This window comes from Oncorhynchus clarkii, chromosome 25, assembly GCF_045791955.1.
Source record: "Oncorhynchus clarkii lewisi isolate Uvic-CL-2024 chromosome 25, UVic_Ocla_1.0, whole genome shotgun sequence".
Lineage (NCBI taxonomy): Eukaryota > Metazoa > Chordata > Actinopteri > Salmoniformes > Salmonidae > Oncorhynchus > Oncorhynchus clarkii.
Window position 1 is genome coordinate 37,323,450 of NC_092171.1, and position 12,717 is coordinate 37,336,166.

The following is a 12,717-nucleotide window of genomic DNA, read 5'->3' on the forward strand; positions in this document are numbered from 1 at the left end:
ACACACACACACTATACACACACTATACACACACTATACACACACTACACACACTATACATACACTACCCTTGAAAAGTTTTGGGTCACTTAGAAATGTCTTTGTTTTTTAAAGAAAAGCACATTTTTTTTGTCCATTTTAAAATAACATAAAATTGATCAGAAATACAGTGTAGACATTGTTAATGTTGTAAATTACTATTGTAGCTGGAAACAGCAGATTTTTTTATGGAATATCTACATAGGCGTACAGAGGCCCATTATCAGAAACCATCACTCCTGTGTTCCAATGGCACGTTGTGTTAGATAATCCAAGTTTATTATTTTAAAAGGCTAATTGATCATTAGAAAACCCTTTTTCAATTATGATAGCACAGCTGAAAACTGTTGTTCTGATTAAAGAAGCAATAAAACTGGCCTTCTTTAGACTAGTTGAGTATCTGGAGCATCAGCATTTGTGGGTTCGATTACAGGCTCAAAATGGCCAGAAGCAAAGACATTTCTTGTGAAACTCGTCAGTCTATTCTTGTTCTGAGAAATTAAGGCTATTCCATGCGAGTAATTGCCAAGAAACTGAAGATCTGGTACAACGCTGTGTACTACTCCCTTCACAGAACAGCGCAAACTGGCTCTAACCAGAATAGAAAGAATAGAAATCGAAAATTGTGCGCCGCCGTATGGGACTCCCAATCACGGCCGGTTGTGATGCAGCCTGGATTCGAACCAGGGTGTTGTAGTGACGCCTCTAGCACTGAGATGCAGTGCTTTAGACCGCGGCGCCGCTCGGGAGCTGTTACCAAGCGGAATTATAGCGCTTAAAACAGACGTTCATCCAGGAGCTAAACAGCAGATTGGAACCCAGGTCTGTACGTGTGTCTGTAACCTCTGTACTTATTTTCCACCATAATTTGCAAATAAATAAATTAAAAATCCTACAATGTGATTTTCTGGATTTCTTTTCTCATTTTGTCTGTCATAGTTGAAGTCTACCTATGATGAAAATTACAGGCCTCTCATCTTTTTAAGTGGGAGAACTTGCACCACTGGTGGCTGACTAAATACTTTTTTGCCCCACTGTACGTGTGCCTTCGACATATAATAAAACAATTTAAAACACATTTTCCTTAACAAAACATACACTTGTCCCCTATAAATGTGTAAATGTATTATAATCCACATAAGAATTCACACGAGACACACTAGCCTGCACGTAACCTGCAGAAGGTACATTACTGTATCGTGTGTATATATAAAAAAATATATATACTCAACATGCAACAATTTCAATGATTTTACTGAGCTGCAGTTCATAGAAGGAAATCTGTCAATTGAAAAAATGAAAAATATATTCATTTGGCCCTAAACTATGGAATTCACATGACTAGGCAGGGGCACAGCCATGGGTGGGTCTGGGAAGGTATAGGCCCACCCACTGGGGAGCCAGGCCCAGCCAATCAGAATTAGTTTAGTTTTTTTCCCCACAAAGGGGCAGAAATCCTCCATTTGAGCGAAATAAACTTTTGAAAATTTATGGCACCTTTTGTTTCAGCTCATGAAACATGAGACCAGTACTTGACATGTTGCAGTTATATTTTTGTTCAGTATACAAAACACCGCTTCCAGCTGCCCTCTGGTGGCCATGGTAAATATTTCTTCAGATGTTAAAATCCTTCTGCTGCAGGACTATTTTTCTCCTGTGAGGAAAGGGTCAAGTTTAAGATCCTACATCTGTCTCTCTCTCTCTTCCAGCATAACAAACACAGACAGATCTCTGAGCGGCTGTATGTCTCTCTCTTCCAGCATAACAAACACAGACGGATCTCTGAGCGGCTGTATGTCTCTCTCTTCCAGCATAACAAACACAGACGGATCTCTGAGCGGCTGTATGTCTCTCTCTCCTAGGGTAACGAACACAGACAGATCTCTGAGCAGCTGTATGTCTCTCTCTCCTAGGGTAACGAACACAGACAGATCTCTGAGCGGCTGTATGTCTCTCTCTCCTAGGGTAACGAACACAGACAGATCTCTGAGCGGCTGTATGTCTCTCTCTCCTAGGGTAACGAACACAGACAGATCTCTGAGCGGCTGTATGTCTCTCTCTCCTAGGGTAACAAACACAGACAGATCTCTGAGCGGCTGTATGTCTCTCTCTCCTAGGGTAACGAACACAGACAGATCTCTGAGCGGCTGTATGTCTCTCTCTCCTAGGGTAACGAACACAGACAGATCTCTGAGCGGCTGTATGTCTCTCTCTCCTAGGGTAACGAACACAGACAGATCTCTGAGCGGCTGTATGTCTCTCTCTCCTAGGGTAACGAACACAGACAGATCTCTGAGCGGCTGTATGTCTCTCTCTCCTAGGGTAACGAACACAGACAGATCTCTGAGCGGCTGTATGTCTCTCTCTCCTAGGGTAACGAACACAGACAGATCTCTGAGCGGCTGTATGTCTCTCTCTCCTAGGGTAACGAACACAGACAGATCTCTGAGCGGCTGTATGTCTCTCTCTCCTAGGGTAACGAACACAGACAGATCTCTGAGCGGCTGTATGTCTCTCTCTCCTAGGGTAACTAACACAGACAGATCTCTGAGCGGCTGTATGTCTCTCTCTCCTAGGGTAACAAACACAGACAGATCTCTGAGCGGCTGTATGTCTCTCTCTCCTAGGGTAACGAACACAGACAGATCTCTGAGCGGCTGTATGTCTCTCTCTCCTAGGGTAACAAACACAGACAGATCTCTGAGCGGCTGTATGTCTCTCTCTCCTAGGGTAACGAACACAGACAGATCTCTGAGCGGCTGTATGTCTCTCTCTCCTAGGGTAACGAACACAGACAGATCTCTGAGCGGCTGTATGTCTCTCTCTCCTAGGGTAACGAACACAGACAGATCTCTGAGCGGCTGTATGTCTCTCTCTCCTAGGGTAACGAACACAGACAGATCTCTGAGCGGCTGTATGTCTCTCTCTCCTAGGGTAACGAACACAGACAGATCTCTGAGCGGCTGTATGTCTCTCTCTCCTAGGGTAACGAACACAGACAGATCTCTGAGCGGCTGTATGTCTCTCTCTCCTAGGGTAACGAACACAGACAGATCTCTGAGCGGCTGTATGTCTCTCTCTCCTAGGGTAACGAACACAGACAGATCTCTGAGCGGCTGTATGTCTCTCTCTCCTAGGGTAACGAACACAGACAGATCTCTGAGCGGCTGTATGTCTCTCTCTCCTAGGGTAACGAACACAGACAGATCTCTGAGCGGCTGCGGGATGCTCAGAGTAGAAGGAAGGTGCAACGCTGTGAGCTGGAGCTGGCCAACCAGAGACGAGACACAGCCAGACAGGACATCAACTCCCTGCAGAGACAACTAGAGGTGTGTCTCTGTCTCTCTCTGTCTGTCTTTGTCTGTCTGTCTGTCTCTTGCTCTTTTTCTCTGTCTGGCCCCTCCTAATGATCTACTGCTCCTGTGCTTCAGGAGAATCAGAGGAAGCTGTCCCAGCTGACTCCAGAACAGCAGAGACTCAGTGACAAACTGAAGGACATGGCCCTCAACAACCTGCCAGGTACTGACTGAGACTGGGGCTAAGTTTGGCTGGGGTGTAGGCTATACTAGGGTGTATGGTTGGCGTGTAGGCTATACTAAGGTGTATGGATGGTGTGTAGGGCTATGCTAGGGTGTATGGGTGGGGTGTAGGCTATACTAGGGTGTATGGGTGGGGTGTAGGCTATACTAGGGTGTATGGGTGGGGTGTAGGCTATACTAGGGTGTATGGGTGGGGTGTAGGCTATACTAGGGTGTATGGGTGGGGTAGAGGGCTATACTAGGGTGTATAGGTGGGGTGTAGGCTATACTAGGGTGTATGGGTGGGGTGTAGGTTATACTAGGGTGTATGGGTGGGGTAGAGGGCTATACTAGGGTGTATAGGTGGGGTGTAGGCTATACTAGGGTGTATGGGTGGGGTGTAGGCTATACAAGGGTGTATGGGTGGGGTGTAGGCTATACTAGGGTGTATGGGTGGGATGTAGGCTATACAAGGGTGTATGGGTGGGGTGTAGGCTATACTAGGGTGTATCAAACATGATTGAATTGGACTCCCATGTTTGAAGACATACAGAGCCTTCAGAAAGTATTCATACCCCTTGACTTATTCCACATTTTGTTGTTACAGCCTGAATTTTTTTCTCTCACTTATCTAAACACAATACCCCGTAATGACAAAGTGAAAACATGTTTATAGAAATGTTTGCAAATTTATTGAAATTAAATACCGTATTATATCTAATTGACATACGTTTTTAAATTCTTCAGTCAATACTTTGGCGTCGATTACAGCTTTGAGTCGTCTATCAGCTTCACACATCTGGATTTGGCGGATTTTCTCAAGCTCTGTTAAGTTAAATGGGGAGTGGCGGTGAACAGCAATCTTCAAGTCTTTCCACAGATTTTCAGTGGGATTCAAGTCTGTGCTTTGGCTGGGCCACTCAAGGACTTTAACATTCTTGTTCCGAAGCCATTCCAGTGTTGCTTTGGCTGTATGCTTGGGGTCATTGTCCTGTTGGAATGTAAATCTTTGCCCCCCAGTCTATGGTCGTTTGCAAGTTCTCGTCAATAATTTGCCTGTATTTGGCTCCATTCATTGTTCCCTCTATTCTTACCAGTCTCCTTGTCGCTGAAAAGCATCCACACAGCATCAACACTAGAAATAGTTTTTTTTTTACCCTTCCAGATATATGCCTAATTTTTCACCCTTCCCCAGATATATGCCTAATTTTTCACCCTTCCCCAGATATATGCCTAATTTTTCACCCTTCCCCAGATATATGCCTCATTTTTCACCCTTCCCCAGATATATGCCTCATTTTTCACCCTTCCCCAGATATATGCCTCATTTTTCACCCTTCCCCAGATATATGCCTCATTTTTCACCCTTCCCCAGATATATGCCTCATTTTTCACCCTTCCCCAGATATATGCCTCATCACAATTATATCTCAGGAGTTCTCCGGACAGTTCCTTGGACGATTGGTAAATTTGATATTTACACAGAATGTTTTCACTTTGTCGTTCTAGGGTATTGTGTGTTGATGGGTGAAAAACACGACAAAAATGTGGAACAAGTCAAGAAGTGTGAATACTTTCTGACGACACTGTAGAGAGTGTTACTAAACATTTCCCTCCTGTCACCCGCTGGGTTGTAAACTCGTCTTCCTGCTGTACCCAGTCTCCACCATATCCTCTCTCAAGAGCAGCACCAGCCAGAAGGACGGAGCCTGTCGTGACCTGAAGCAACAGCTGGATGCTCTGGAGAAAGAGACGGCTGCTAAACTGGCTGACATGGATCATTACCAGAAGGACATACAGGTACGTACAGACCAGTGCAGCTCAGCTGGTTGTCTACGCCAAAGCCTCAGTTCATTTTAACACTCACTCTAGTCACTCGCTCAAATGTTGTGGTAAAATGTTGAAGTATAACAGTCTACCTGTATTAAAGTGAATATATGACAGGGCTTTCCGACCCTGTTCCTGGAGAGTTACCCTGCTGAAGGTTTTAACTCCAACCTTGTTCCTGGAGAGATACCCTGCAGTAGGTTTTTACTCCGACCCTGTTCCTGGAGAGTTACCCTCCTGAAGGTTTTAACTCCAACACTGTTCATGGAGAGTTACCCTCCTGTAGGTTTTCACTCCAACCCTGTTCCTGGAGAGCTACTACCCTGTAGGTTTTAACTCTAACTTTGTTCCTGGAGAGCTACCCTCCTGTAGGTTTTCACTCCAACCCTGTTCTTGGAGAGTTACCCTCCTGTGGTTGGAACCAAAAATCTTACATTAAGGACTCATCAGACCAAAGGACAGATTTCCACCGGTCTAATGCACATTGCTCGTGTTTCTTGGCCCAAGCAAGTGGTTTCTTTGCAGCAATTCAACCATGAAGGCCTGATTCACACAGTCTCATCTGAACAGTTCATGTTGAGATGTGTCTGTTACTTGAACTCTGTGAATAATTTATTTGGGCTGCAATCTGAGGCTGGTAACTTTAATGAACTTATCCTCTGTAGCAGAGGTAACTCTGGGTCTTCTTTTCCTGTGGCGGTCCTCACAAGAGCCAGTTAACTCTAATGAACTTATCCTCTGCAGCAGAGGTAACTTTGGGTCTTCCTTTCCTGTGGCGGTCCTCACGAGAGCCAGTTTCTTCATAGCGCTTTATGGTTTATGCGACTGCCCTTTAAGAAATGTCCTGGATTGACTGACCTTCATGTCTTAATGATGGACTGTCGTTTCTCTTTGCTTATTTGAGCTGTTCTTGCCATTAATATGGACTTGGTCTTTGACTAAATAGGTCTTTTACCAAATAGGGCTATCTTCTCTATACCACCCCTATCTTGTCACAACACAACTGATTGGCTCTAACGCATCAAGAAGGAAACAAATTCTACAAATGAACTTTTAACAAGGCACAGCTGTAAATTGAAATAGATTCCAGGTGACTACCTCATGAAGCTGGTTGAGAGAATGGCAAGAGTGTGCAAAGCTGTCATCAAGGCAAAGGGTGGCTACTTTGAAGAATCTCAAATATAAAATATATTTTGATTTGTTTAACACATTTTTTTGTTGGTCTCTACATGTTTCTATATGTGTCATTTTCTAGTTTTGATGTCTTCACTATTATTCTACAATGTAGTAAAACATTAAGAAAAACCCTTGAATGAGTAGGTGTGTCCAAACAGTTCTGACTGGTACAGTACTGTACTATATATATATATTTCTCTCTCTCCTCTCTTGGTGCCTAACCCCTCCGAGTTGTCCAACCCTCTCATCCCAGTGCTCGCTGTGCCATCCTGTTCGATCCTTTGCTGTTACCAGTTAATAAAAGAAGTGTAGTGTAAATGTAATAGATCGTGTTGTGGTTCTGAATGTGTGACCGTGTTAGTATGTGGTGAAATGTGCCCTCTTGTTGATGTGGTAACATCAGGAACTGAGAGAAAACCAGCGGAAGCAGCAGTCGGCTCTGGATAAACTACGGAGCATCAAAGAGGACAAAGGGAGAGAACTGGAGAGACAGAGAGAGCAGGAGGAGAGGAAGAGGAGGGAGGTGGAGGAGGAGAGGAAAAGGAGGGAGGAGGAGGAGAGGAGAGAGGAGGAGGAGGCCAAAAGGTGAACAGTTCTTCCCTCTGCCTAACACACAGACATGCTCAAGCATTATCTGGTCTTTGACATAGGCCTGTCTGTCTTTTCCCTATCTCCTCTCTCTCTCTCTCTCCCTCTCCCTCTCTCCCGCTCTCCCCAGGTGTATTAAGCTGCAGAAGGAGCGTCAGTGGCAGGAGAAGCTGAAGAGAGAGGAGGAGGAGAGACAGAGGAGGCTGCAGGAAGAGAGAGAGGCCAAACTGAGAGAGGAGGAGGAGAAGGAGACACAAGCCCGCCTCTTAGCTGCTAAAGAAAAGGTAGAACGAGAAAGCAGAGAGGAGGAGGAGAGGAGGAGACAGGAGGAAGAGGAGAGGAAGAGGAGAGAGGAGGAGAGAAGACAGGAGGAAGAGGAGAGGAAGAGGAGGGAGGAAGGGGAGAGAAAGAGGAGGGAGGAGAAGGAGGAAGAGGAGAGGAAGAGGAGGGAGGAGGAGAAGAAAAGGCAGGAAGAGGTGGAGAGCAAGAGGTGTGAGGAGGACAAGAAGAGATTGAAGAGGAAGAATGAGGAGAGGAGGAGGCAGCAGGAGGAAGAAGCGAGGAAGCTGAAGGAAGAAGCGAAGAGGAAGCTGGAGGAGGAGAGGAGGAGCAGAGAGGAGGAGGTGGCGGCGTTGCGGCAGCAGGGGCGTGCAGGGAAGACGGACATCCACGACAAACTGTCAGCCCTTCTTGGAGGTCTAGAGGAGAGGAAAGGTAAGGAGGAACCACTAGACTATTAAACTGTTCTATTAAACCTTTATTAGGATATGGAAAACTGATAGCCACGCGGTTGCTCTCGTCAATTTGAGATGATTATATTTTAAAATGTTAACTGAGGTGACGTCATGAGGTGCTGCTGTGTGATTGGCTGTTCCAGGCGGTCTGAAACCCCAGGCCACAGAGCACAGGAAGTCTGCGATGCTCACTTCCTTCCGGGCGCTCTACCCTTTCACCGCTCGCAACCTGGAAGAACTCAGCTTTGAAGCCGATGAGGTCATCGAGGTTAGAACCATACGGATGACAATTTATTTATGGATTTAATTCTACACTCTGCTTCTCTGTTGTCTGACTGTTGTGTGCCAATTCATCTGTTTGTGTGTGTCTAGGTGGATGAGAGTACGGAGCGAGAGCAGGGTTGGCTGTATGGGAGTCGTCAGGGGAAGATGGGCTGGTTCCCAGAGAGTTATGTAGAGAGACCTGCTACTGTTACTACAACTACCACTGCTGGTGCTACTACTGCTGTTTATGCTGCTAAACAGGCCCTCAGACCACAGCTCTCCACCCCCATCAACACAGGGTAGGTTGGATAATACACACACACACACATAGATACACATACATACACACACACCGTTTCTAGCCATAGGTATTTCTCATAGGTGTGGAGCGTGTAACCTTTCCTCAACCCTGATGAGACATTGATATGGTGATTCATGTAAATACTGTACTGCTGACTGAAAAGTTCATGACCTCTGAACCTTCATGTCTTCCAGGAAACCCGGGGGAGATGCTTCTATGTCAACAGGACAGAACTCCGCCTTCACGCCTACACACGCCCCTCACCCCACCCCCTCGGAGCAGGTACAGGTAGAGAAGGAGTGGGAGGAGCCAATTGAAACTAGGGTAGTGTTGGTTCTGTTTTTCTATGCTCCGTTTTATTTACTTAACGTATAAGGAACACTCAATGTGCACTTATAAATCATAACAATTTGAATCAAAATACAGCTGTAGACAGAAGTCAAAGCTCAAACATCACACATACAACTGATGTCTCTCCTTAGTTTTGAAAATAAGAAAAGTCCCAAGTTATTTTATTAAGCCCGAAGTCCAGCCCTTGTGATGTCACTGCATACGTCATTACCTTCTACTCATCAGACCAAGCCCATGCATACACAGCTATAACAAACTTGCAAGAGAGATAAAATAGTTCCAGTGTTTTCTAAGGGCTCAGCAGTAAATGTCCACTCCCCAAGTTGATTTATAGAGGTCTGTCGGACTAGTCTCTTATCTCTTTCATTCCCCTGCAGGGTTCTGCGTCTATTCTCTTTTAGCCTAGAGGTGCCTTCTCACAGAAACCCTGCAATTTTTCACACATTTCTCAGACTGTTTCTTTATAAGAGGCAGAGACTAGAAAAGACTGTGGAATGGTATTAAACATTATAATGAATTGTTAATCTGTAGTCTAGGACCCTATAAATGTAGTGGGGAAGGGGTCTTATAGCCCTTCCCCACTACTGGCCAATTTGACCCAACAGTTGGTAGGTGGTCAAATTGGCCAGTATGGAGATTGATGGCTCCACCACATTTTCTAAACCCAGAGGCGCAATATCACACGATATCCGGGAATGCTTGCGAAGCAGACCAGCCCGGGATTTGAGGTGAGAGAAGTCAATGAGATATATAATTATTTGTATTTATTTTATTTAACCTTTATTTAACTAGGCAAATACTTACTTACAATGTTGGCCTACCGTGGAACAGTGGGTTTAACTGCCTTGTTCAGGTGCAGAACAACAGATATTTACATTGTCAGGTCAGGGATTCGATCCAGCAACCTTTCGGTTTGGCCCAACGCTCTAACCACTAGGCTACCTGCTGCCCCATTATAGTCTAAAACAACTATTAATGAATGAGAAAAGTGAAACATCATTTTCTCTGAATCTAATGGCACAACGTAGATCTGAGCTGTTGTCTGACGTAGTTGAACAAGCTAATACCCCAACTTCCTTTTCATTTTTTAAAAAACAACTTTTATATGGAAGGAGTGTCTTTTGATTTGATGACCTTCTGCAGTCCTGCGCGAGACAACTGTTAGACCTGATGACGTGTTTCTGCGTATGAGCTTAGCTAGCCAACGTCGCCATGACATCGCCTACAAGTGTGATCATAACACCGCATACAGATCATGTTGCTACGCGACCAGACGGATTCCACTACCCTGACTACCCTGGATTTAAAAAGGAAACGAATGGTGTTAGGAATATGATTACACCGATCTAGTTTGATCCATGAGTGAAAAACATATTGTTTTATTACCTCCCAATTTAAATTTGACCCTTGTCCTTCTGCTATCTACCTCTCTCTTTCCCTCCCTCAATCTTATCTCCCTCCATCCTTCCTCCTCTTGCTCTAGGTGGTGGGTAACCTGCAGGCCCAGGCTCTGTGTTTGTGGACAGCTAAGACAGAGAGCCATCTGAACTTCAGTAAGGATGATGTGATCCGGGTGCTGGAGCAGCAGGACAGCTGGTGGCTGGGGGAGCTCAACGGGGTTCAGGGCTGGTTCCCCAAAACATACGTCACACTCCTGGAAGACAATGACAACACCACTGCGTAAATACATACATACACACGCACGCGTACACCCCCAAATCAAAAACGATTACCGACCATTTCGAATCCCACCGTACCTTGCTATGCAATCTGGTTTCAGAGCTGGTCATTGTTGCACCTCAGCCACGCCCAAGGTCCTAAACGATATCATAACCGCCAGTGTTAAGAGACAATACTGTGCAGCTGTATTCATCGACCTGGCCGAGGCTTTCGACTCTGTCAATCACCACATTCTTATCGGCAGACTAAACAGCCTTAGTTTCTCAAATGACTGCCTCGCCTGGTTCACCAACTACTTCTCAGATAGAGTTCAGTGTGTCAAATCAGGAGGAGGGCCTGTTGTCCAGACCTCTAGCAGTCTCTATGGCAGTGCCACAAGGTCTCTGATCCACCTGTACGCAGACGACACCATTCTGTATACTTCTGGCCCTTCTTTGGACACTGTGTTAACAACCCTCCAGGCGAGCTTCAATGCCATACAACTCTCCTTCCGTGGCCTCCAACTGCTCTTAAATGCAAGTAAAACTAAATGCATGTTCTTCAACTGAACACCTGCCCGCCCGTCCAGCATCACTACTCTGGACGGTTCTGACCTAGAATATGTGGACAGACTCACATTAAGCATCTCCAATCCAAAATTAAATCTAGAATCGGCTTCCTATTTCGCAACAAAGCATCCTTCACTCATGCTGCCAAACATACCCTCGTAAAACTGACTATCCTACCGACCCTCGACTTCGGTGATGTCATTTACAAAATAGCCGCCAACACTCTACTCAACAAATTGGATGCAGTCTATCACAGTGCCATCCATTTTGTCACCAAAGCCCCATATACTACCCACCACTGCGACCTGTACGCTCTCGTTTGCTGGCCCTCATACTCGTCGCTAAACCCACTGGCTCCAGGTCATCTACAAGTCTCTGCTAGGTAAAGCCCGGCCTTATCTCAACTCACTGGTCACCATAGTAGCACCCACCTGTAGCACGCGCTCCAGCAGGTATATTTCACTGGTCACCCCCAAAGCCAATTCCTCTTTTGGCCGCTTTCCTTCCAGTTCTCTGCTGTCAATGACTGGAATGAACTGCAAAAATCACTGAAGCTGGAGACTCATATCTCCCTCACTAGCTTTAAGCTCCAGCTGTCAGAGCATCACTGCACCTGTACACAGCCCATCTGTAAATAGCCCATCCAACTACCTCATCCCCATACTGTATTTATTTATTTATTTTGCTCCTTTGCACCCCAGTATCTCTACTTGCACATTCATCATCTGCACATCTATCACTCCAGTGTGTAATTGCTATATTGTAATTATTTCGCCACTATGGCCTATTTATTGCCTTAACTCCCTTATCTTACCTAATTTGCACTCACTGTGTATAGACAATTTTTTTCCTACTGTGTTATTGACTGTATGTTTGTTTTATTCCATGTGTAACTCTGTGTTGTTGTTTGTGTCAAACTGCTTTGCTTTATCTTGGCCGGGTCGCAGTTGTAAATGAGAACTTGTTCTCAACTAGTCTACCTGGTTAAATAAAGGTGAAATTAAATCATATGACTGCTTGTTGTTACGTTGTTGTTGGTTAGGGGTGAGGTTAGGGGTGAGGTTAGGGCACGGTAGTGCTGGTCTTATGATAGAAAAGTATTTTTTTTGTTTTATTAATGTCGTTTGTCTCGTCTCAGCCTGACGTATTCTCCCCCAGATGAAGTGGAGGCCTCAGATGGTGCTCAACTGGAAGGTACTCCTCTCTCTCTCTCGCCCTCTTTCTCTTGCCCTCTTTCTCTCACCCTCTTTCTCTCCCCCTCTCTCCCCCTCTCTCTCTCCCTCTCTCTCTCCCCCTCTCTCTCTCCCTCTCTCTCGCCCCCTCTCTCTCTCTCTCTCTCTCGCCCTGACACTCTCTCGCCCTGACACTCTCTCGCCCTCTTGCCCTGACGCTCTCTCGCCCTCTCTCGCCCTCTCACTCTCTCCCTCTCTCTCTCTCTCTCCCTCTCTCTCTCGCCCTGACACTCTCTCGCCCTCTCGCCCTGACACTCTCTCGCCCTCTTGCCCTGACGCTCTCTCGCCCTCTCTCTCTCTCGCCCTCTCTCTCTCTCTCGCCCTCTCTCTCTCTCTCTCGCCCTCACTCTCTCGCCCTCTCTCTCGCCCTGACACTCTCGCACTCTCGCCCTCTCACTCTCGCCCTCTCTCACTCTCTCGCCCTCTCTCTCTCTCTCGCCCTCTCTCTTTCTCTCTCTC

General features: G+C 45.9%; 1 protein-coding gene across 1 annotated transcript in view; it reads left to right on the forward strand.

Annotated features, from left to right (window-relative positions):
- Positions 1 to 12,717, forward strand: part of LOC139383714 (intersectin-2-like) — a 76,079-nt gene that overhangs the window by 35,678 nt on the left and 27,684 nt on the right. The window contains exons 14-23 of the mRNA XM_071128269.1: positions 3,228 to 3,368; positions 3,471 to 3,558; positions 5,218 to 5,357; positions 6,964 to 7,145; positions 7,279 to 7,862; positions 8,026 to 8,150; positions 8,255 to 8,445; positions 8,642 to 8,729; positions 10,282 to 10,478; positions 12,165 to 12,220. Of these exons, the coding sequence (XP_070984370.1) occupies positions 3,228 to 3,368; positions 3,471 to 3,558; positions 5,218 to 5,357; positions 6,964 to 7,145; positions 7,279 to 7,862; positions 8,026 to 8,150; positions 8,255 to 8,445; positions 8,642 to 8,729; positions 10,282 to 10,478; positions 12,165 to 12,220 (1,792 nt within the window). The remainder of the gene's footprint in view (positions 1 to 3,227; positions 3,369 to 3,470; positions 3,559 to 5,217; positions 5,358 to 6,963; positions 7,146 to 7,278; positions 7,863 to 8,025; positions 8,151 to 8,254; positions 8,446 to 8,641; positions 8,730 to 10,281; positions 10,479 to 12,164; positions 12,221 to 12,717) is intronic.